Source organism: Oncorhynchus nerka, linkage group LG16, assembly GCF_034236695.1.
Source record: "Oncorhynchus nerka isolate Pitt River linkage group LG16, Oner_Uvic_2.0, whole genome shotgun sequence".
NCBI classification, from domain to species: domain Eukaryota; kingdom Metazoa; phylum Chordata; class Actinopteri; order Salmoniformes; family Salmonidae; genus Oncorhynchus; species Oncorhynchus nerka.
Genome location: NC_088411.1, coordinates 26972551 through 26998522, shown reverse-complemented (window position 1 = coordinate 26998522; position 25972 = coordinate 26972551). Strand labels below are relative to the sequence as shown.

At 43.5% G+C, this 25972-nt stretch overlaps 3 protein-coding genes across 3 annotated transcripts in view; 1 reads left to right on the top strand and 2 right to left on the bottom strand.

Moving 5' to 3' along the window:
- Positions 1-1929, bottom strand: part of camkmt (calmodulin-lysine N-methyltransferase) — a 210447-nt gene extending 208518 nt beyond the window's left edge. Inside the window, exons 1-3 of the mRNA XM_065002550.1 lie at positions 1551-1929; positions 712-896; positions 554-618 (exon numbers count right to left, since the gene is read on the bottom strand). Of these exons, the coding sequence (XP_064858622.1) occupies positions 554-618; positions 712-896; positions 1551-1718 (418 nt within the window). The 5' untranslated portion in view covers positions 1719-1929. The remainder of the gene's footprint in view (positions 1-553; positions 619-711; positions 897-1550) is intronic.
- Positions 1930-2013: 84 nt separating this feature from the next.
- On the top strand, positions 2014-16392 carry prepl (prolyl endopeptidase like). Its single transcript, XM_029685318.2, has 14 exons — positions 2014-2407; positions 2732-2857; positions 2953-3019; positions 3144-3365; positions 4988-5114; positions 5269-5485; positions 5904-6095; positions 6476-6682; positions 6955-7130; positions 9091-9307; positions 12354-12503; positions 12701-12827; positions 14078-14166; positions 14482-16392. The coding sequence occupies exons 1-14, from the start codon at positions 2267-2269 to the stop codon at positions 14554-14556; spliced, it is 2133 nt and encodes a 710-aa protein (XP_029541178.1). The 5' UTR covers positions 2014-2266; the 3' UTR covers positions 14557-16392.
- Positions 15635-25780, bottom strand: slc3a1 (solute carrier family 3 member 1). The gene is made up of 11 exons (XM_065002549.1): positions 25290-25780; positions 24279-24458; positions 24025-24167; positions 23768-23893; positions 22348-22467; positions 19963-20082; positions 19338-19462; positions 18432-18633; positions 18099-18281; positions 17697-17819; positions 15635-16777 (listed from the first exon to the last, which is right to left on the bottom strand). Exons 1-11 carry the CDS (start codon positions 25768-25770, stop codon positions 16349-16351), a joined length of 2232 nt encoding a protein of 743 aa, XP_064858621.1. The 5' UTR covers positions 25771-25780; the 3' UTR covers positions 15635-16348.
- Positions 25781-25972: the final 192 nt, after the last annotated feature.

Here is a 25972-nt window from a genome sequence, read left to right as displayed (position 1 = left end):
AAAGAGAGAGGCAGCTCCCAGGCTCTCTCTGGCTCTGCTGTGTGAATACTGCTGATCAGCGCTGCCTGCTAGTGGGAGTACAGAGAGATGCAGCCTTCCCGGAGGGGTTCCCTCTTCTACAAACAACCTCTGATTTATTGACCAAACTGTTACTCAGCGTTATAGAAGATGATACAGGACAGCTGTCACCGTGGCAGCAGAACAGAAAACAATGTTTCCATTACCATGGAAAAACAGCTGCATGACCTTCTCACCTCATCACCATCTCCTCAGGATACTGATTTGATTGGCTTCCACAGCTTAACATCAGATCATTTGTATTGCATGAGACTGTGTTAAGTCCTTACGAAAAGGTGATCCTCAATCTGCCCTCAGCGATAATAGTGAAAATAGCCTTTTCTCACTCTCTCTTTCCAACAGGCTGAGTGACTCACCAGAAGAGCAATCGATGTAAGTGGGAAAACAGTGTGTTATACTGGAGGTCATCATAGGGAGGTAGTCATAGGTTAAATGAACGCACACTCTTAAACATGTATATGGAGGATGTACTCACAGACATTCCCTGTATTGTCAAAACTGTTGAGAACCTCATTCACTCTGATGGGCCCGAGGTTATCTCTGGAAATGAATGAGAGAGAAATATGATTATACAGTGTGTGTGTAAGCTGCACGGTGCTCGGCTTAAACACAGGACAAGGATCTCAAACCCACCTGAGAAAGGCACTGAACTCTGGGAAGGAAGCACTTGTGTATTCCACCCACTGGCCTTCGGAGGGGTCATCGGTCTCTTGGTGCATGACACTGGTTTTGTTGAACAGGTTGAAGGAGGAGAATCTCCGGACAGACACCTGCTTGACCTCTGAGTCTGCACTGTCCAGCTGTTTCTGTCTCAGCACCTGAGGGAGTGGGAGATATAGCAACTGTCAAACCACACAACCTGACCTGCTTTAAAAACACCACCTCAAAACACATGTACTGATCAAATTAGAGTGACATGGAGGAATTAGAACCTTCTATCTAGCCTAGTGATGAAGATCTGATATGGCTCCAGGCTCCATTGTTCATCCTTGAAACTGATCCCCACAGTTCCTGTAGTAGTGTGGTCATTAACTTGTCACAGGACACCTTTAGTTTATTACTAGCACTTGCATAGTGCAATATGAATTAGTGATGTTTTATTTGTATTTTTTATACTTTACAGTATTTGAAATGCAAGAGGATATTTCTGGAAGCATTTTGTGTATCAGTGAAATGCCCATGTAAGGACAAAACCTCCCCCTCAGGTCATGCTCTCACACTGTTATGGTTACAGCCCAACTGGGACAGAGGACTGGAGAGCTGTATATAATCTCAGTTACACATGTTACTGTAAATACAGATACAGGTCTATGAATGGTAAATCGATGATAAATGTAGCTTAGCTAAAGCCAGTATATATCTAGTTAGCTAATGGCGCAATTATATTAGCTAGCTAGCTAACGTTAGGTGCAATGCAACATTGATTCTGTCAGTTGATAACAAACACATTGGAAATGTGACGCTTGTTTTACCTGTCGTAGGAGAGTCCATCTTGCACGAGCTACGTCGGTTCCACAATTAGGGTCTCGATTGGATTGGTGGTTGGTAATTAGCTCCTTTTCTTTATTTTCTGGCAAGGATGGCAACGGCGATTCGTGATATTTACATTTTTCTGGTTCACCTGTCAACTTCCCTTCCATCCTGTCTTCAGTGTTTTGGGCAAAAATAAATAAAATTCTAAATGATGTACAGTGTAAAACACACGGTCTAATAAAGCGAGTATGGCTCTGTTTGTTCACAGAATAGGACAAGTAGTACAGTGGTAGCGTGACATCAACCGGTAAAACCCTTACTGCTCCGGTGCTGCTGGAGAAAGCATGCTACTTCCGTACACTTATGACAGCAAGACATAGCCATTTATTACCAACATCATCGAACGCAGTATTGAGTTACAACTCGTATGCCGTCTGGGATTGATTAGTTCTGCCTAGTTTATACGCCATCAAACAGCGCTCAAATCAATGTTTTGAAAATGTTCTGCTAGTATCCTGGAGGTTGCCCAACGGCAAAGGCAATCAAACTACATTTAATTACAGTAACTAACTATGGACTATTAAAGCGACATAAGAAGACATACCTGATACTGTTATTTTAAAAAGAATGTGTTCAAACTTGGGGTGGGGTCACTTTCAAAACAATGATTGACATGAAATTATAGCTTGGTCGGTCAGTTACAGTGACAGCGACTATGTGTTCCATGACCAGTCTGCATTCGTGGCTCAGTCCTCTGATTCGGGGAGGTAAATGTAATAAAGTCTGGAGCCTTTTCACCTGCAAACCTAGAGGATTGATCTACCTAACGGATACACGTCGTTTCACAATAGTAAAGGTGCTGTAACTCGCTCTCTATTGGTGCTAGTTACACCGCAGACCTTTACTTCTGATTACTGTCCTCATCTAATATTTAAGGAATGTTTCTAGGGATCTGTTACTGACAAACATGCTAGCATTGTAGTAACCAAAGATGAAGTGGATATCGTAGAGAAACTGATCCTGTTGTTAGAATCTGATAGGCAATTGGGGTCTTGTTTTTGTTGTAGGAAATGTACTCTCAAACGGTCAATCCAAATGTATAAAGGCACATATATTCAGATGACAGTCACACTGTGAGCATTTGTGCATACATTTCACCTAATATGTTAATGTCCTTCAGGACCCTTCCAGCTCCACTGTGGAATTCAACTCTCGTAATAAGAAATACAGAAGTCTGGAGAGGTCTTTCAAGAGAAGATTAAGGGCCATATACCAGAGGTTCTCCGAAGGCCCAGACAATACAACGGTAAAGTTGTGCCTGATGTTTTGGCAAAGGTGTCTAAACAACTAGCACTGGTTTAATAAAGTAGTCATTTTACTGACAAACAGCTGTCTCACCAGATCCAGGGGCTTAACCACGTGTACTTCATGGAGGGGGATGGCATCTATAGAATGGACACCAGGCAGGGTAAGCACAATTTTCTGGACACACCTTTCCCTAATCACACCACTTTCTACTACTGTCCAGAGCTGAAGAGAGGTTAATTACATTAAACAATGTAAGGTGTGGGTTTGTGACTGACTGGCTGCAGGTGACCCAGAGCCAGAAAAGGTGTTGTGTCTGGACTCCGTGGGGAAGGGAGATTGGAGCCTCCAGAGGTTGCGTCTCTCCCCCAATGAGCATGCCCTGGCAGCCACAGTGAAGACCCCCCACAGAGAGGAGGCCAGGTGTGTCCTGGTCAAGCTAGGAGACAGAGAACCTACCCTGGACCCACCTCAACCTCTACTCACCATTGACAAGGTTTTCAGCGTCGGTGAGAGAGAGGGTTAATAACATGGAGATAAACAATGTAGTGTTATACTGTGCCTTCGGAAACTTTTCAGCCTTATTATAAAATGTATTAAATATATATTTTTCTTTAAATCTACATACCCCATAATGACAAAGCAAAATCAGGTTTAGAAATTATTGATAATTTATTCAAAAATAAAAAAGTGAAATATTACATTTACATAAGTATTCAGACCCTTTACTCAGTACTTTGTCTAAGCACCTTAGGCAGCAATTACAGCCGTGAGTCTTCTTGGGTATGACGCTACACGCTTGGCACACCTGTATTTGGGGAGTTTCTCCCATTCTTCTCTGCAGATCCTCAAGCTCTGTCAGGCTGAATGTGGAGCTTTGCGGCACAGCTATTTTCAGGTCTTTCCAGAGATGTTAGATCAGGTTCAAGTCCGGGCTTGTCCCGAAGCCACTTTTGTATTGTCTTGGCTGTGTGCTTATTGTTGTAGTCCTGTTGGAAGGTGAACCTTCGCCACAGTCTGAGGTCCTGAGTGCTCTGGAGTAGGTTTTCATCAAGGATCTCTCTGTACTTTGCTCCGTTCATCTTTGCCTCGATCCTGAGGAGTCTCCCAATCCCTGCCATTGAAAAACATCCCCACAGCATGATGCTGCCACCACCATGCTTCACCATAGGGATGGTGCCAGGTTTCTTCTAGATGTGACGCTTGGCATTCAGGCCAAAGAGTTCAATCTTGGTTTCATCAGACCAGAGAATCTTGTTTCTCATCGTCTGAGAGTCTTTAGGTGCCTTCTGGCAAACTCCAAGCGGGCTGTCATGTGCCTTTTAATGAGGAGTGGCTTCGTCTGGTCACTCTACCATAAAGGCCTGATTGGTGGAGTGTTGCAGAAATGATTGTCCTTCTGGAAGGTTTTCCCATCTCCACAGAGGAACTCTGGAGCTCTGTCAGACTGACCGTCGGGTTCTTAGTCACCTCCCTGACCAAGGCCCTTCTCCCCCGATTGCTTAGTTTGGCCAGGCGGCCAGCTCTAGGAAGAGTCTTGGTGGTTCCAAACTTATTCCATTTAATAATGATGGAGGCCACTGTGTTCTTGGGTACCTTCAAAGCTGCAGAAATGTTTTGGTACCATTCCCCAGATCTGTGCCACAGACAATTCCTTCGACCTCATGGCTTGGTTTTTGCTCTGACATACACTGTCAACTGTGGAATCTTATATAGACAGGTGTGTGCCTTTCCAAATCATGTCCAATCAATTGAATTTACCACTGGTGGACTCTAATCAAGTTGTAGAAACAATTCAAGGATGATCAATGGAAACAGGATGCACCTGAGCAGAATTGTGAGTCTCATAGCAAAGGGGCAGAATACTTATGTAAATAAGCTATTTCTGTTTTTTTATTGGTAATACATTTACAAACCTTTCTAAAAACCTGTTTTCGCTTTGTCATTATGGTTATTGTGTGTAGATTGCTGAGGATTTTAATTTTTTATTAATCCATTTTAGAATAAGGCTGTAACTTAACAAAATGTGGAAAAGTCAAGGGGTCTGAATACTTTCCAAAGGCACCGTGTTTAGTATGGACTCTTCTACACAGAAAATAAGGTGTGTGTTTGTGTGTGTGTGTGTGTATAGAATGGGCTACAGATGACATCCTATTCTACAGCAGTCAGCAGAAACTCCAGTGTCACCATGTGTTCCGTCTGGACCTGACTGCCACTGGGACCAGAAGCACCCTGGTCTACCAGGAACAGCAGCCTGAGTAAGACTAACACACACCTCCCTTTGTCACACCTGTGTGTGTGTACATCATGTACTGTAATGTTTGGAAGAGGCCATGTTAGGACACGAGCCATTAAAACACAGAGAACATGTGTTAAAGTGCTCTGTTTTCTTAAGTTTTCTTTTGTCCACAGTGTGTTTGTTGAGGTGAGTCTTTCCAGAGACCGGAGGCTGGTGCTTGTTAACTGCAGCAGTAAGAGGAGCTCTGAGGTGTGGCTGATTGACAGCACCAAGCCCCTTATGGAGCCCACCCTGGTCCAGGCCCGCCTACCTGAGCTGCTGTACCATGTAGAGCACTCCCACGGCCAGCTGTACATCTTGGCCAACACTGGACCTGGACAAGAGTACCAGGTAGCCTACTGCCTCAGACAACCCCATAGACATTGATAGAGTACCAGGTAGCCTACCGCCTCAGACAACCCCATAGATATTGATAGAGTACCAGGTAGCCTACTGCCTCAGACAACCCCATAGATATTGATAGAGTACCAGGTAGCCTACTGCCTCAGACAACCCCATAGATATTGATAGAGTACCAGGTAGCCTACTGCCTCAGACAACCCCATAGACATTGATAGAGTACCAGGTAGCCTACTGCCTCAGACAACGCCATAGACATTGAAGGAAAAATATTCTCTATGGACAAATCAGTGGATCTGCATTCAAACAAACAGCAACCACAGTTGCACACTGTGTTTGTGTGTGTACATGACGTGATAAATGCATGTGTTATCAATATAATATATGATTATATTCTATGCTGTCCCAGGTGTTGAGGGCACCTCTCTCATCTCCCTCCATCAAACACTGGGTCCCAGTGTGTAGCCCTGGTCCTGGGACAGCTGTGAAGGACATGGAGGTGCTCCAGGACCACTGTGTGTTGGCCACCAGAGACCCCTTAGGCCTGCTAGCTCTCCAGGTGGTCCCACTATCTCAGCCAGCAACCACATCCACCCTGCAGGTGACAGAAAGAGCTATATGAAGACATCTCTCTTATTTGATTAGTATAATTTTTATTCCGCAGTTTTAAAATACATAAAATGTTACACCAGACAGAGGATACAAGTCAAGAGACTTGTCTATTTCTCCTCCTGCTAAGGCAGTTGATTATCATTCTGATGGCCATGACTATGTTTAACACTGCACTGCCTAGCCAGGTGTACTGGTAGTATACTGTACCATGAAAGCTAGGCCTTAAACAAATACTGAAATTCCGGCAAAGCCATGAAACGACCTCTAACTTCCTTCATACTGCACGCATGGACATAAAAATGACATCCACAACTTAATTGCTAGAATCTAGCAGTATCCCTTTAACCAGAACTGTCCTCCATCTCTCAGCTGCCACCGTGGGCCTGTGCCATAGAGACCAAGAGGGCTGGGCTGACGGACAGTGGCTGGTTGGAGTTCCTCCTGTCGTCTCCAGTCCACCCCCCTGTCCTGTACCGCTACTCCCCCAGGGAGTACAGGCTCCTCTTACAGGAGGACACAGAGGAACACAGAACCCCCCAGGAGTATCAAACCACCCGACTAGAGGCCCCCAGCCAGGTAGACTGGATCCGAATCGTACACACACACACTCAGAGAGGAAAGCCTCAAGAATACAATACCGAAATGATGGGTGTGGACTGTATTTTGGTAATCCACTGATGACCTACCAGCCTGCAGTAAGGGTTCACCATAGGCTCATGAAACACCATAGTCTAGGAGCTCACACACACGTTAAATTCCCTCACACGCAAGCACAGTTTTCTTTTTGAAAACAGTATGTAATATTTTGTGTGTGTATAGTGATTACTACACTCTCTCTCGGCCTGTAGGATGGTACCATGGTGCCACTGACTCTCTTCCACAGACCTATGTTGGAGGAGCTGAGGGGTGCTCCATTGCTGGTGCATGTGTATGGGGCCTATGGCATGGACCTTAACATGGACTTCAGCCCAGACAGAAGACTGCTGCTTGAGGATGGCTGGGCTCTGGCCTACTGCCATGTCAGGTAGCGCTACAACTCCCAAAAGCCTTTGCGCCACAGAAAAACTATTCCTACAGGATAAAGTCTGTTGTTGTGGGTGGCTATATTAATTGTTAGTGCTTTCATTGTAATGTTTTCTGTAGAACATATAGTAACAGTCAGAAATGTGGACACACCTACTCATTCAAGGGTTTTTCTTTATTTTTACTATTTTCTGCATTGTAGAATAATAGTGAAGACATAAACTATGAAATAACACATATAGAATCATGTCGTAACCAAAAAAGTTCAAACAAATCAAAATATATTTTATATTTGAGATTCTTCAAAGTAGCCACCCTTTTCCTTGATGACAGCTTTGCACACTCTTGGCATTCTTTATCCTGGGGCGGCAGCGTAGCCTAGTGGTTAGAGCGTTGGACTAGTAACCGGAAGGTTGCGAGTTCAAACCCCCGAGCTGACAAGGTACAAATCTGTCGTTCTGCCCCTGAACAGGCAGTTAACCCACTGTTCCCAGGCCGTCATTGAAAATAAGAATGTGTTCTTAACTGACTTGCCTGGTTAAATAAAGGTAAAAAAATAAATAAAAATTCTCTCAACCAGCTTCATCTAGTCACCTGGAATGCATTTCAATTAACAGGCGTGCCTTGTTAAAAGTTAATTTGTGGAATTTCTTTCCTTAATGCGTTTGAGCCAATCAGTTGTGTTGTGACAAGGTAGGGGTGGTATACAAAGATATTTGCCATATTTGGTAAAAGACCAAGACCATATTATGGCAAAAAGAGCTCAAATAAGCAAAGAGAAACGACAGTCCATCATTACCTTAAGACATGAAGGTCAGTCAATCTGGCAAATTTCAAGAACTTTGAAAGTTTCTTCATGTGCAGTTGAAAAAACCATCAACCATAAAACTGTCTCTCATGAGGACCGCCACAGGAAAGGAAATACCAGAGTTACCTCTGCTTCAGAGAATAAGTTCTTTAGAATTACCAGCCTCAGAAATCGGCAACTGCACCTCACAGAGTTCAATTAACAGACACATCTCAACATCAACTGTTCAGGGGAGACTTTGTGAATCAGGCCTTCATGGTCTAATTGCTGCAAAGAAACCACTAAAGGACACCAAAAAGAAGAAGAGACTTGCTTGGGCAATGAAACACGAGCAATGGACGAGTAATTGACATTAGACCGGTGGAAATCTGTCCTTTGGACAGAGTCCAAATTTGAGATTTTTGGTTCCAACCTATGTCTTTGTGAAATGCAGAGTAGGTGAATGGATGATTTTCTCATGTGTGGTTCCCACCATGAAGCATGGAGGAGGAGGTGTGATGGTGCTTTGATGGTGATACTGTCAGTGATTTATTTAGAATTCAAGGCACACTTAACCAGCATGTCTACCACAGCATTCTGCAGCAAGTACGCCATCCCATCTGGTTTGAGCTTAGTGGGACTATCATTTGTTTCTCAACAGGACAATGTCCCAAAACACACCTCTAGGCTGTGTAAGGGCTATTTGACCAAGGAGAGTGATGGAGTGCTGCACCAGAGGACTTGGCCTCCACAATCACTCGACCTCAACCCAATTAAGATGGTTTGGGATGAGTTGGATCACAGAGTGAAGGAAAAGCAGCCAACAAGTGCTCAGCATATATGGGAACTCCTTCAAGACTCATGAAGCTGTTTGAGTGAATGCCAATTGTGCAAAGCTGTCATCAAGGTGGCTACTTTGAAGAATCTAAAATATATTTGGATTTGTTTAACACTTTTTTTTGGTTATTACATGATTCCATATGTGTTATTTCATAGTTTTGATGTCTTCACTATTATTCTACAATGTAGAAAATAGTTCAAATGAAGAAAAACCCTTGAATGAGTAGGTGTGTCCAAACTTTACTGATACTGTATATTATTATCTGTCTTGTAAAAAAAGGAGTTTGCAGCACTTCTGAATGTTTTACCACTCAGACTACATGTGTGGTTGTAGGGGTGGAGGTGAGTGTGGCCTGGGCTGGCATAGACAGGGTCGTATGGAGGGCAAACCGAGAGGAGTGGAGGACCTGGCTGCCTGTATCCAAAGGCTCTATGACCTGGGGGTGTCGAGACCCTCTCTGACCGCCCTCACCGCTCGCAGCGCTGGGGCCGTACTGGTGGGGGCGCTCTGCAACCTACACCCCCACCTCATACGAGCTGTCACACTACAGGTAAAACCTACCTGCAGCCTTCAAAAACACACACACACACATTTCCACCCCTATTTTCTCTGCTCTCTCAGGCCTGAATCTTTACTTGTCAAAAGAGTAACTTAACTTTCCGTGCAAATACCCTATTGAAATACACAGTGGCGACCTGTAATTCAGGGCAGGTGGGGTAGAGACGGTGGGGTTTTGAGCCCCACATTTTGAGTAGAAATTAATTAATTAATTAAATGTAATATATATATATATATATATATATATATATATATACATACAGTTGAAGTCGGAAGTTTACGTACACCTTAGCTAAATATATTTAAACTCAGTTTTTTACAATTCCTGACATTTAATCCTAGTAAAAATGCCCTGTCTTAGGTCAGTTAGAATCACCACTTTATTTTAACAATGTTAAATGTCAGTATAATAGTAGAGGGAATTATTTCTTTCAGCTTTTATTTCTTTCATCACATTCCCAGTGGGTCAGGTGTTTACATACACTCAATTAGTATTTGGTAGCATTGCCTTTAAATTGTTTAACTTCGGTCAAACGTTTCGGGTAGCCTTCCACAAGCTTCCCACAATAAATTGGGTGAATTTTGGCCCATTCCTCCTGACAGAGCTGGTGTAACTGAGTCAGGTTTGTAGGCCTCCTTGCTCGCACATGCTTTTTCAGTTCTGCACACATATTTTTTATGGGATTAAGGTCAGGGCTTTGTGATGGCCTCTCTAATACCTTGACTTTGTTGTCCTTAAGCCATTTTGCCACAACTTTGGAAGTATGCTTGAGGTCATTGTCCATTTGGAAGACCCTTGTGCGACCAAGCTTTAACTTCCTGACTGATGTCTTGATGTCTTGCTTCAATATATCCACATAATTTTCCTCCCTCATGATGTCATCTATTTTGTGAAGTGCACCTGTCCCTCCCACAACATGATGCTGCCACCCCTGTGCTTCACAGTTGGGATGGTGTTCTTGGGCTTGCAAGACTCCCCTTTTTCCTCCAAACATAACGCTGGTCATTATGGCCAATCAGTACTATTTTTGTTTCATCAGACCAGAGGACATTTCTCCAAAAAGTACAATCGTTGTCCCCATGTGCAGTTGCAAACTGTAGTCTGGCTTTTTTATGACGGTTTTGGAGCAGTGGCTTCTTCCTTGCTGAGCGGCCTTTCAGGTTATGTCGATATAAGACTCGTTTTACTGTGGATATAGATACTTTTGTACCTGTTTCCTCCAGCATCTTCACAAGGTCCTTTTCTGTTGTTCTGGGAATTATTTGCTCTTTTCACACCAAAGTACTTTAATCTCCAGGAACGCGTCTCCTTCCTGAGCAGTATGCGTAAAGAACGCGTCTCCTTCCTGAGCAATATGCGTACTATTGTTTGTACAGATGAACGTGGTACCTTCAGGCGTTTGGAAATTGCTCCCAAGGATGAACCAGACTTGTGGAGGTCTACAATGTTTTTTCTGAGGTCTTGGCTGATTTCTTTTGATTTTCCCATGATGTCAAGCAAAGAGGCACTGAGTTTGAAGGTAGGCCTTGAAATACATCCACAGGTACACCTCCAATTGACTCAAATAATGTAAATTAGCCTTTCAGAAGCTTCTAAAGCCATGACACAAATTTCTGGAATTTTCCAAGCTGTTTAAAGGCTGTCAACTTAGTGTATGTAAATGTCTGACCCACTGCAATTGCGATACAGTGAATTATAAGTGAAATAATCTGTCTGTAAACAATTGTTGGAAAAATTACTTGTCATGCACAAAGTAGATGTCCTAACCGACTTGCCAAAACTATAGTTTGTGAACAAGACATTTTTTATATTTTAATATCATTTTTGGGGGGGCTTGTCTGTTTTGCCTGTGTCACATATCAGTTTGCAAACAATGTAAAAAAATATATATGCACTACCGTTCAGAATTTTGGGGTCACTTAGAAATGTCCTTGTTTTTGAAAGAAAAGCACATTTTTCGTCCATTAAAAAAACATCAAATAATCAGAAATACAGTGTAGACATTGTTAATGTTGTAAATGACTATTGTAGCTGGAAACGGCTGATTTTTAATGGAATATCTACATGGGCGTACAGAGGCCCATTGTTAGTAACCATCACTCCTGTTCCAATGGCACGTTGTGTTAGCTAATCCAAGTTAATCATTTTAAAAGGCTAATTGATCATTAGAAAACCCTTTTGCAATTATGTTAGCACAGCTGAAAACTGTGGTCCTGATTAAAGAAGCAATAAAACTGTCATTATTTAGACTAGTTGAGTATCTGGAGCATCAGCATTTGTGGGTTTGATTACAGGCTCAAAATGGCCAGAAACAAATACCTTTCTTCTTAAACTCATCAGTCTATTCTTGTTCAGAGAAATGAAGGCTATTCAGTGCGAAAAATTGCCAAGAAACTGAAGATCTCGCACAAAGCTGTGTACTACTCCCTTCACAGAACAGCACAAACTGTCTTTAACCAGAATAGAAAGATGAGTGGGAGGCCCCAGTGCACAACTGAGCAAGAGGACAAGTACATTAGAGTGTCTAGAAACAGACGCCTCACAAGTCCTCAACTGGCAGCTTCATTAAATAATACCCACAAAACACCAGTCTCAACGTCAACAGTGAAGAGGCGACTCAGAGATGCTGGCCTTCTAGGCAGAGTTGCAAAGAAAAAGCCATATCTCAGACTGGCCAATAAAAATAAAAGATTAAGATGAGAAAAAGAACACAGACACTGAACAGAAGAACTCTGTCTAGAAGGCCAGCATCTCGGAGTCGCCTAGTGGTTAGAGCAATGGGCCAGTTACCGAAAGGTTGCTGGATCGAGTCCCCGAGCTGACAAGTTAAAAATCTGTCGATCTGCCCCTGAACAAGACAGTTAACCCACTGTTCCCCAGTAGGCCGTCATTGTTAAAATGAATTTGTTCTTAACTGACTTGCCTAGTTAAATAAAGGATGAAAATAGTTCAAGTTACAGTATGGCCACATATCTTGAGTAAGGATTAGGCCTTCACCCTCACAAGTCACTCGTTAGGTGATATCTTCTATCTCCAGGCACCTTTCCTTGATGTGCTGGGCACTATGCAGGACCCCAGTCTGCCCCTGACGCTGGAGGAGAGGGGGGAATGGGGGGACCCCATGTCAGACCCCTGCCAAAGGGACACTATCGCCTCCTACTGCCCCTGTCATAACATTACACCTCAGGTTTGCTTATTAACCTTAATGTACACAACACAAAACCATAAAATAATATGCAAACATTGCCTAAACAACTTTTAAACTCTGTGCTTTTTCTCTTTGGGGTTTTAGGCTGCGTATCTGTATAGCAGTTTGTGACAACTGCTGAGATAAAAAGGGCTTCATAATATAAATGAGCGGTTTGGTATGTGTGTATTCCACAGCACTACCCCTCCATGCTGCTCACAGCCTACATAGAAGACAACAGAGTGCCTGTAGCCGGAGTACACAAGTACGAGGAGAGACTTCAGGAAGCAATTCACACACACCTCAATGCTCACCCTGTATCTGGTGAGTGGATGGACATGAAACAGTTCCTCTACCTAAAGCACATTCCAATGAAGGCTCATTGTCCCAGAATTGTCCATAGTTTTGTTCTTCCTGAAGAGCAGCAGTGTGGTCAGATTCATGTCCCACTAGAGGAGTATGTGTTTCTCAGGAGACTGCTGTAATAGATCATTGCTAGAAGTGTAAGAGTTTATTTCCAGTACAGAGCAGAGGTCACCTTGTAGCACAGCAGCTCTATGTGAATCAGCGTCAGCAAATCATACTGATTCCCACAGTGAGGGACTTACTCTAGCTCGTTACCGCTCCTTAATAATCTCACATCAGGCCTTTATTGGCATGGGAAACATATGTTAACATTGTCAAAGCAAGTGAAGTAGATGATAAACGTGAAATAAATAAATGAATAGTAAACATTACACTCACAGAATTTCCAAAGTCATATGTCTATATACAGTGTTGTAACGGTGTGCAAATAGTTAACGTGCAAAAGGGAAAATAAATAGACATAAATGTGGGTTGTCTTTGTACATCTTTCTCTCAACCACACACTGTCTCCTACTCTGTTGCTCACACACACATTCACTCAGTCTAATTTTCTGTCACTCACAGACATACACACACTTGTGTGCACAGGCAGAGAGGGTCTCTCACTAATCTCTACCTCTCTCCTCTGTCATTGATAAAGTGCTGATCGCACACCCACAGCCGGGTTCATTAGCATGTTTATGAGATAGTGTATCAGCAGGAGAGATAAGGAACAATACACTGGGCTCTGGCAAGGTCAGGAGGAGGCTTGTGAAACACAGCGCATTGAGGAGAGAGGGAGGGAGGACAAGAGGGAGGGAGGGAGCCTAGGAGAGCAGTAGTCAGATTAGAGAGAAATGACTGAGGACTTTTCAGAATTAGAGCTCCTCTTGTTTCCTTTGCTCTTCTCATCAAGCTGTGATCACAGGAGGAAACACTACAGAACACACCAGACACTCACTACATTATAGGGGAAACATCTATTGCTGTTGTACCCAGCCTAAAATATCTTCGCTACTATATATTAAATGACCATTTTGCTACTAGAGGGACTGGATATTGTTGCACCCCGCCTGACTGATGGCACATTCCGATCAGAACCCTTCATCCCTAATGACAACCTCTGATGTGGTCATGTTGACAGAGATCGGCCACTTGTATTGGACATGATGAACCATGCTGATTTGTTTGCTAATTTGTTGTTTGTGTGTTGTCATCTCTGTATCCAGAATCTGAGCCCACACCCAGTGTCATTCTGGACCTTCAACCGGGAGCAGACCACTTTGGCCCAGGGGACTTTGAACGGTCTCTGACTGAGGTATCTATGGGTTCTCTCATGATATCCCTTCTTTTATAGAGTCCACAACAATATGAACTGATCAATCTCTGACCCATAAACCATCTGAGTGGCACCCTATTCCATATATAGTGCATGAGTTAGTGTAGATTTATGAACACTACATAATCATAAACACTGTAATAAGCGTCACTAACCTGCCAACCAAGGTTGTTGAGTTATAAAACATGTTGGCATTGTTGATATGGACTCAGGTAAGAGGATTACACTATTATACATTGCTGTTCTCAGGCTGACCTGACAGCCCACTCCTGTCTCTCTCCCTCCCCCACTCAGAGTGCTCGACAGCTGGCCTTTCTCCACACAGAGCTGGGCCTGAACCAGCAGAAGACCAAAAACAGGCGGAAGTAGGAGAACTCATCAGAGCCATATAGAGATACATGTGTGGTTGACCCATGGAGGATTGAGTAAAATAAAATAAACATTTTGGGGGTACGAACTCAAAATATAAAGATAACAATTTCAATTTTTTTTTACTGAGTTACAGTTCATATTAGTCAATTGAAATGATTAATTAGGCTCTAATCTATGGATTTCACATGACTGGGAATACAGATATGCATCTGTTGGTCACAGTTACCTTAAAAAAATTAGGGGAAAAAATCAGAAAACCAGTCAGTACCCACCATTTGCCTCATGCAGCGTGACACATCGTCTTCGTATAGAGTTGATCAGGCTGTTGATTTTGGCCTGTGGAATGTTGTCCCCCTCTTCAGTGGCTGTTGGAAGTTGCTGTATATTGGCAGGAACTGGAACACGCTGATATTCACGTCGATCCAGAGCATCCCAAACTTGCTCAATGGGTGACATGTCTGGTGAGTATGCAGGCCATGGAAGAATTCAGTTTCCAGGAATTGTGTACAGATCCTTGCAACATTGGCCTGTGCATAATCATGCTGAAACATGTGATGGCGGAGGATGAATGGCACAAAAATGGGCCTCAGAATCTCGTCACTGTATCTCTGTGCATTCAAAATGCAATTGTGTTCATTGTCTGTAGCTTATGCCTGCCCATACCATAACCCCACCATGGGGCACTTTGTTCACAACGATGACATCAGCAAACTGCTCACCCACAAAAAAGCCATAACGATGTCTGCCATCTACCTGGTACAGTTAAAACCAAGATTTATCCGTGAAGAGCACAGTTCACCAGTGAGCCAGTGGCCATCAACGGTGAGCATTTGCCCACTGAAGTCGGTTACAGACCCTTGTGAGGACGAGGAGCATGCAGATGAGCTTCCCTAAGACGGTTTCTGAAAGTTTGTGCAGAAATTCTTTGGTTGTGCAAACCCACAGTTTTATCAGCTGTTCACACTGCAAAATTTTCTAAAATGATGTTGATGGCTTATGGTAGAGAAATGAACATTTAAACACTCTGGTGGACATTCATGCCAATTGCATGCTTCCTCAAAACTTGAGACATCTGTGGTGTTGTGTAACAAAATACTTTTATTGTCCTCAGCACAAGGTGCATCTGTATAATGATCAAGCTGTTTAATCAGCTTCTTGATATGCCACACCTGTCAGGTGGATGGATTATCTTGGCAAAAGAGAAATGCTCACTAACAGGGATTTAAACACATTTGTGCCCAACATTGTGGAGAAATAAGCTTTTTGTGCTGATGGAACATTTCTGGGATCTTTTAACACTTTATATGTTGCGTTTATATTTTTGTTCAGTATACTTTAAAATGACTAAAACCAAATCAAAACAGTGTAGTAATGATAACAGACCTACATTTATATAGTTTCTGGATTGTGTCCAACTCACTGGATAGAGGACTATCTTTTGCTCATTTTGACAGTGAGGAAATAACACATTTTCAATGCAGCACCCGGACCTCGTTAAGACCGAATGCGGCCCCCGGGGACAAATGAGTGACACCCCTGATCTGCAGTATGACAGTTGTGACATTAGAAGGGTGAGAACTGCAAGTAAGTTGTTTCATCTGCATATTTGTGGTGAGAAGAGAATGACATTTGGAAAATTAATGCCGTTTTTAATGAGAACAAATCAACTTTTTGAACAAACAGTCAACTTATTTGAACATACACTGACTCAATCACAGCCAGTCTCATCATAACACATTTGATTGTCGAGGACATGGTGATTTCTCCTCCCACTCTGAGGCTGCAGTACTCAGCACTTATACAGAATGTCCAAGACTCCCAGATAGCAGGCCTTCTCTGAGACAAAACACTGGGAGGCGTGGCCAGGGTTGAACCGCATGTGGGTGGAGTACTCAAGTAGCAGCCCCTCCCCTCGCGCCGTGGCAATTGAAGATTTAATCACCGGCATCCCATAGTTTTCCTGCTTGGTACTCATATGAAGTGTTAGCTGCTCTGGCAACTCTGTTATGGCCGAGAGGTTTATAACAGAGTCCGCTCCAAAGTTGAGCACCACGAGGAAGGCCTTGTCCAAGCCGTCTATCTCCCTCAGAAAGGCAAAGACATCCGCATCGCTCCAGATGTAGCACATCCAACCCCGATGGAGAGGCAGCTGGGCCTGTCGCAGGAGACTCAGGGCCCGGTACTGAGACAGAACCGACACACGGTCTTTCTGCTGAGCCTGGAGAGGGCATGGAGAATAGAACAGAGAATTGATTGTATCAATCTGATGACAGTGAACTACTATACAGACAACCTCATAATACTGTTCTTTTCAGTCCCACCAGGTTTTCATGATACTGTATTTGTGTGCAAAACTGCTTGATTTTGCTGCAGCAATTCTGACATTTTGCATGGTGATATGCAATGATTTTGTCCAATTTGTCGCGAAAATGCGCTGACGAGGGGAAAAGTTTGTTGATGTGTGGCTTGATTGAACCATACCATGCAGTAAATGTGCAATGATTAGTTGAAATTGCGAGGCCTCTTTTTGTATTGCGGTAATGGGTCATTTTTATGAGACGATATTGTGACGATTTGCCTGTTTAATGCAGAAATGGTGCAGTGATTGGTCAAATTAGCATGCCCTTTCATAATAGGGGTGGCAGGTAGCCTAGCGGTTAAGAGCGTTGGGCCAGTAACCGAAGGTTTGCTGGTTCGTTTCCCTGAGCCAACTAGGTGAAACATATGTCTGTGCCCTTAAGGCACTTACCTCTAACTACTCCTGTAAGTCGCTCTGGATAAGAGCGTCTGCTAAATCAACGTTCCCAAACTCGATTCCCCCAGGTGCACGTTTTGGTTTTTGCCCTAGCACTACACAGCTGATTCAAATCATCAAAGCTTGTTGATGAGTTGGTTTCTTGAATGAGCTGTGTAAGAGCTAGGGCAAAAACCGAAAGCTGAGGCCCCAGGACCGACTTTGGGAAACCCAATGCTAAATGACTCAAATATAAAACGGTAATAATATGCAGGGAATTGTTGATTTTACACGGAACACGGAATCCTGGAGAGACTGTTGTTTCAATGTTCCACTGCGGTCATGACTGTTTCACTCAGGAGTATAACCCAGATCTCATCACTAAAAGAGGAGTGTACTCTACCTCCACATTAACTGTTGTGTGGTGTGGGTGCAAAGGCAGCCAGGTATGATTGGCATCACTGAAGCCAGCATTCGGCCCATCACTCCACTGCATGGGGGACCTCTGAGGGTCACGACTGGCATTCTACAGCATGGAACAGGCACATGTGTCAGCATTAGAGTCCTGGATGTTGACTGTTGTACAAGCAGGCCCAGAACAGGTTGAGTGCTGATCCTACTGTAGACCAAGGGCTTGTTCAATAAAATGTTCAACTGTTACAGAATGTTCCAATATAAATATATTGTGTAGAAAGAGCTACAATGGTCTGTCATGTAGAATATGGAATCATGTCAGCCATGACATTTCTATCAACGGTCAAAACATTTGACTTCAGTGGATGCATTCTAGGTTCGGTACACTTACAGGGTTAAACTTTCCAAAGGGGTCCTGGATCTCGTCAATGGTCACATTGATGTTCATCATGCCTATCTCCTCTCCATAGTAAGTGGTGGGTGTGCCGGGCAGGGTGAGCAGTAGCATGTTGATCACTTTAATGTACTCCTGGCCAACACTGGAGGAGATACGAGGTTTATCGTGGTTCCCAACCTAAAGACAGAATGGAACCATTCCTCAGGGGGAAATGCTGTTTTTGATGTGCAATTCTTATCAATACAGCTTTGTATCTGCTATCTCATAATGTTACACTGCATTTTTACATGTCTGATGTTGACAAGTTCTGTTTTTCTAACCACTTACCACCCAGTTTGGCCATTTCCCTACTGGCATGTTGGCCATCCACAGATTGACCAGGCCTTGAGCCCCAGTTCCAGTCAGATTAGTTGGCAGGTCCATCAGATAGAAGTTGAAAGGGAAGTCACTCTCTTTAACGTAGGGTGTCCCATAGTACATCATGGTCTTGTCAGTCTCCTCATAGTCATAGGACTCAGCTACCATAAACCTGTTGGACGTTAGGACAATACAAATTGAAATATACCACTAACTTCAAGGTGAGTCAGAATATGAAAAATCTGTAGCACTTAATATTAAGTTTCCATTATACCTAGGTAGTACAATGTACAACATGTTGTTACTGGAGTCATAACAGCAGTATTTTTGTTTTTTTTGTTTTACCCCTTTTCTCCCCAATTTCGTGGTATCCAATTGTTGTAGTAGCTACTATCTTGTCTCATCGCTACAACTCCCGTACGGGCTCAGGAGAGACGAAGGTTGAAAGTCATGCATCCTCCGATAGACAACCCAACCAGCCGTACTGCTTCTTAACACAGCGCGCATCCAACCCGGAAGCCAGCCGCACCAATGTGTCGGAGGGTACACCGTGCACCTGGCAACCTTGGTTAGCGCGCACTGCGCCCGGCCCGCCACAGGAGTCGCTGGTGTGCGATGAGACAAGGACATCCCTACCGACCAAGCCCTCCCTAACCCGGACGATGCTAGGCCAATTGTGCGTCGCCCCACGGACCTCTCGGTCGCGGCCGGTTACGACAGAGCCTGGGCGCGAACCCAGGGACTCTGATGGCACAGCTGGTGCTGCAGTACAGCGCCCTTAACCACTGCGCCACCCGGGAGGCCAATAACAGCAGTATTACACATGTATAAAGGGTTACTGACAAATTATGGAATGTGAAATGGATAGTGGGATACCTGTATCGGCCTGGCTCTCTACTGTAGACGTCCATTTCTCCCCTCCAGGCCTGCAGGATATCATGCAGCCCTAACTGAGTGGTGGTGTAGTCATGGTGGAGCTCAAACTCTGTGTCAATTGTATCCTGAAATGGGTGAGAGAGGGGAGGAAAGAGGAAAACCAGGGCCAGAGGGGGGAGAGAGAAGACGGGAGAGATGGTATCAGTGGAGGTTACTTCCTCCACAATCCTTCTCTAGTTACTGTGCTACCGCTGAGGCTTGGTGTAATTGTGCCGATTGAGGAAAATAACGGTGACTCTCAAATCCAGAGAAATATGCTCCTAGTAATCCCTTCACTGTGGGAACGTAGCCTATCAGAAAGCCTGGCCTCTCGTTCTCTCCAGGGGAAAGTTCATTCCCCTATGCTGAACAATCTGGTAGCCTGTTATAGTATGCCCATGCTATTACTCTGTGATGAAGTAATGTTGTTAGGTGTCACTTTACATTAAAACATACTCATTTTGTCAGGCCTTTGAGTGCCTTCCTTAGACCTTTTCTCTGTATCTAATTCACAAGAGTGATTCGGGGGGAAATCTGGTACAGCCTACCCCACGATCAGATGTATATGGGCTGAAATTATGCTTACTGGATCTTGTTGTGGGTCCACTTGGGGCTCATCCCTCAGGTGCTTGGCCTCTAGGATGTGCTTCACAGCGTCCATACGGAATCCATCCACTCCCTTCTCCAGCCAGAAACGAACGATCTCCTGAAGAGAGAGATGAACGGAAGCAGTTATACAGGGCCTATGGCTTTTAAAATCACATAGAAAATCTGCAGCGTGAAGAAAGCAGGGCTCAGTTTTTTTTCTTCACATTTCCTGACATTTAATCCTAGAAAAAATTCCCTGTCTTAGGTCAGTTAAAATAAAGTGGTGATCCTAAGAATATGAAATGTCAGAATAATAGTAGAGAAAATGATTTAGTTCAGCTTTTATTTCTTTCATCACATTCCCAGTGGTTCAGAAGTTTACATACACTCAATTAGTATTTGGTAGCATTGCCTTTAAATTGTTTAACTTAGGTCAAATGTTTCGGGTAGCCTTCCACAAGCTTCCCACAATAAATTGGGTGAATTTTGGCCCATTCTTCCTGACAGAGCTGGTGTAACTGAGTCAGGTTTGTAGGCCTTCTTGCTTGCACATGCTTTTTCATTTCTGCCCACAAATGTCCTATAGGATTGAGGTCAGGGCTTTGTGATGGCCACTCCAATACCTTGACTTTGTTGTCCTTAAGCCATTTTGCCACAACTTTGGAAGTATGCTTGGGGTCATTGTTCATTTGGAAGACCCATTTGCGACCAAGCTTTAACTTCCTGACTGATGTCTTGCTTCAATATATCTACATAATTTTCCTCCCTCATGATGCCATCTATTTTGTGAAGTGCACCTGTCCCTCCTGCAGCAAAGTACCCCCACAACATGATGCTGCCACCCCCGTACTTCACTGTTGGGATGGTGTTCTTTGGCTTGCAAGCCTCCCCCTTTTTCCTCCAAAAATAACGATGGTCATTATGGCCAAACAGTTCTATTTTTGTTTCATCAGAACAGAGGACATTTCTACAAAAAGTATGATCTTTGTCCCCATGTACAGTTGCAAACCGTAGTCTGGCTTTGTTATAACGGTTTTGGAGCAGTGGCTTCTTCCTTGCTGAGTGGCCTTTCAGGTTATGTCGATATAGGACTCGTTTTACTGTGGATATAGATACTTTGTACCTGTTTCCTCCAACATCTTCACAAGGTCCTTTGCTGTTCTGGGATTGATTTGCACTTTCCACACCAAAGTACAAAGACAGAACGCATCTCCTTCCTGAGCGGTATGACGGCTGCGTGGGTGCATGGTGTTTATACTATTGTTTGTACAGATGAACGTGATACCTTCAGGCATTTGGAAATTGCTCCCAAGGATGAACCAGACAATTTTTCTTCTGAGGTCTTGGCTGATTTCTTTTGATTTTCCCATGATGTCAAGCAAAGAGGCACTGAGTGTGAAGAAAGGCCTTGAAATACCTCCAATTGACTCAAATGATGTCAATTAGCCTATCAGAAGCTTCTAAATCCATGACATAATTTTCTGGAATTTTCCAAGCTGTTGAAAGGCACAGTCAACTTAGTGTATGTAAACTTCTGACCAACTAGAATTGTGATACAGTGAATTATAAGTGAAATAATCTGTCTGTAAACAATTGTTGGAAAAATTACTTGTGTCATGCACAAAGTAGATGTCCTAACCAACTTGCCAAAACTATAGTTTGTTAACAAGACATTTGTGGAGAGGTTGAAAAACGAGTTTTAGTGACTCCAACATAAGTGTATGTAAATTTCCGACTTCAACTGTATATACTGAATGAAAAATATAAATGCAACATGTAAAGTGTTGTTCCCATGTTTCATGAGCTGAAATAAAACACAGCAGAAATTGTGCAAACTCACAGAAAGCTTACATCAATGTTCGTGAGCATTTCTCCTTTTCCAAGATAATCCATCCACCTGACAGGTGTGGCATATGAAGAAGCTGATTAAACAGAATGATCATTACACAGGTGCACCTTGTGCTGGGACAATAAAAGGTCACTCAAATGTGCAGTTTTGTCACAACACAATGCCACAGACGTTTTAAGTTTTGAGGAAGCATGCAATTGGCATGCTGACTGCAGGAATGTCCTCCAGAGCTGTTGCCAGATAATTTAATATTTATTTCTATACCATAAGCAGCCTCTCCAATACCGTTTTAGAGGATTTAGCAGTATGTCCAACCAGCCTTACAAATGCAGACCACATAAAGGTGAAAAAAATAAAATAATACAACCACACTAGCCCAGGACCTCCACATCTGGCATCTTCACCTGCTGGATCATCTGAGACCAGTCGCCCAGACAGCTGATGAAACTGTGGGTTTGCACAACCAAAGAAGTTCTGCACAAACTATCAGAAACCCATCTCAGGGAAGCTCATTTGCATGCTTATCGTCCTTACCAGGGTTTTAACCTGACTGCAGTTCTGCATCGTAACCAACTTCAGTGGGCAAATGCTCACCTTCGATGGCCACTGGCACACTGGAGAAGTGTGCTCTTCAAGTATTAATTCCGGTTTCAACTGTACCGGGCAAATGGGAGACAGCATGTATGGCGTTTATTTCAATTGACTAATTTCCATATATGAACTGTAACTCAGTAAAAATCTTTGAAATTGTTGCATGTTGCATTTGTTTTTCTTCAGTGTACATATGATAGTCATTTCAACATGAATGTATTGATTGTAACTAATTTTAACTGATTGTAACTCATGTCCAGTATAATGTCTGCTTGTTCTCATAACTAAGGTCCACAGATGTCACTTGGCACACCTAGTCACTCATCAATAGATAAAACACAGGTATACACTGGTTATACATGGTCCGTGTCCTGCACTTTGGGCTCTCTGACTCGGTCTCCAGTTGTAAAAACCATAGTAACTACTCAGAGATAATGAGTAACCTGGCCACTAAAGCAGAGGATATAACATCAATCAATAACCACAGCAAATGTAGCAACACATTGGTAAAGGCTGCTGAGATCCCAGTTTTGTACTTGCGTGAACATAGGAGATGGCCTGGATTATTTTCTCTCGGGTAAACCTTACTATGCCAGCTAACTGAGTATAAAGGCTTCTCTGTGACATGAGAGGGACACCAGACTCCCTCTTCCCCCGGCCTAGGTAGACTCACGTGAGAAGAGACTAGAGGGGGTGAATGGGGCTGAAAACAACTCCTCTCTGTTCCTAATTCACACAGCACGTCAATCATCACCTAAAACAGGGCTAGGCCACTCTCACTCTCATTCATCACTCAGCCCCCCCCTCTCACTCTATCATTCCTTTGGAAACTGGGTCTTATAGCTAGGAAATAAATCATGTCTATAACATGATAAATGTATCATTATTTGATTAAAGAGATTATTTTGTATACTTTTTTGCCAGTAGTTCTGAAAGTAGCGCTCATGAGACAAAAGTGGTCCCCAAAAATGGCGTACTACATCACATATGTGCAGATATGTGCACCGTGTCATTGCTCTCGCTCTGCTGTTTGTATCTTGCTTGCTGTCACTTAAATGGCAAGGGGCTGAAGCTCATTGTCTACAACTGGAATTGTTTGGGTTCTAGGGCTGGCCCACATAGGGGTAAATGTAGGGAAAATGGCGCAGCACAGCTTCCAAAAAACTTGTCACTTTCATACTAGGGATTTTGTGGCTAATTGAGGTAACACAGTAATTCTGCTCATAGATTATGCATGTATAAACTACACAGACACATCCAGCCCAAAGCGAGAGGTTTCAAAAATACTTACTAGTCGCCAAAGTTCGGAACATGTATTTAGATCGGCCACATATTGTGTGTGTGTGCATGAGTAATATCTTACAGTCATCTCTCTCCGAACATGTGGGTTGCGGAAGTTGAGGTCGGGTTGCTCCTTGAGGAACTGGTGGTAGTAACACTGCTGCCTCTCCTCAACATACGTCCAGGAGGAGTTCCCAAACACACTCACCTGGGTCGAAGACACACACACACACACACACAGGGGAGTACAGTTATTTGGTTAATACTCTGTTCTGGTCATCCCTCTACAAATAGAACTTAAATAATGATAATCAATGACAGAGTGAAAATGATCCTCACCCAGTTGTTGGGGGCGTGGGTAGTATTGCAGTTGGCCCAGATATAGTAGTCTTTGTACTGTGCATGTCCACTACTGCTGAGGTTGAACCACTGGTGCGTGTCACTGGTATGGTTAGGGATAAAATCCATGATCAGCTTCAACCCTGGGGGAAGAGAGGTCAAAGGTGACACTTAGCAGAGCGGTGGAAAATAAGTGAGGAATTGTACTACTATTACAGTTATTAAAATATACATATTTTGTCCAAATTGCTCACCTTTGTCATGCATGGCAGCGAGGAGGTCATCAAAGTCTTGCATGGAGCCAAAGAGTGGATCGATGTCTCTAAAGTCTTCCACATCATAGCCAAAGTCTTTCATGGGAGACTTGTAGAACGGACTGATCCAGATGGCCTTGATGTTCAGGTACTGAAAGTGATCCAGTTTATCCAAGATGCCTGAACATAAGGTGCAGCAATGTTAATCAACAGTGGCTAAACTAAATGTCTGTGCATGAACCTTAGAACTCTGACACACATAATTCTTAGCTATCTGAAATTTGACACTAACTATCTATATAGTTATTGTGCAATATTCAAGGTTTGGCTTTAATCTATTTAACTAGGCAAGTCAAATTCTTATTTACAATGACGGCCTACACCGGCCAAACATGGACGACGCTAGGCCAATTGTGCGCCGCCCTACGAGACTCCCAATCACGGCCGGTTGTTATACAGCCTGGATTCGAACCAGGGTGTCTGTGGTGATGCCTCTAGCACTGAGATGCAGTGCCTTAGACCGCTGCGCCCCTCAGGAGCCCAATATCTACTGTACCATAAAGGACCAGACCTCTTAGCTGGAGCTGTGGTAGTTCTTATAGAGGAAGGCTACAGTAAGAGTATTGGGCCTGTAACGGGTTTGTTGCTCAGGATGTTATGTATCCTTGATTACGGGAAATATGAGGGGATGTTTGGAGACTGATGTTAATGACCACGTAATGTAAGCCTGTAAAACGAGTGATGCGTAAAACAAGTGCAATTCAAAGCAGGAACAACAATCCTCTGACTTCAATACCCGGTGGTAATGACTCCATGAAAGCACTTATTATGTTCTTAAATAGACTCATCAAATAGAATGGTGTAGCCATAGGCCTAGTAATATGCACCATAATTCATAGGAGTTGGATAGTGCTCACGGTGCTAACCAAAGTTTTATGAATTAGGAATGAATATGAACACCAAGTAGGCTACAAGAAAATAGACTACTCTAAATAATTAGGAATATACTACCTTTGAGGTCTCCGATACCATCGCTGTCTGAGTCCTTGAAGGAACGTGGGTATATCTGGTACACAGGAGACGACTGCCACCAGCTGAGGCAACGGGGCGACATAACGATCACCGTGATGGTCAGTGCGACCAGCGCCAAGGTGCACACAATGGTCAGCCAGAACAGGATCTCCCGGGGCAGTCGGTAGCGAGCTTGGACTGAATATAAAAGGAGGACCTCTTTAGGCATGCCCGCGTAAGGTTTGATTTGGGTATAAGTATCCTCCTCTTTGCCCGGGGACATCTTGACCGTCGAAGTCCTGTTCTCTTCGTCTCCACCAACAGCATCCTCTGTCTCGTCATCCTCATGGAAGCCCGTGTTTTGGATGCACTCCCCCAGTTCCATACTGCTACCGTTGGCTGTACCGGAGCTCATGTCTTGGAACATGTGCCCGTCTACTTCTAAATCCTTTGCTGAGATTAACTGACTCCTTGTAATCATTCGTTCAAACAACACTCTAAAAGGTAGCACTAGTCACAGGGTCCATAGTACAACTCCCCCGGAATGTGGGAAATTGGAGAGTTGTAAACGTGTGGTCAGAGATTATCCTCTTGCTCTATTTGTTGGTTTGAATGCAATGGGCTTGAATACAGAGTTAACTTTAACATTTCCCTAGAATCAGAAGATTAGAATTGTGAGTGAT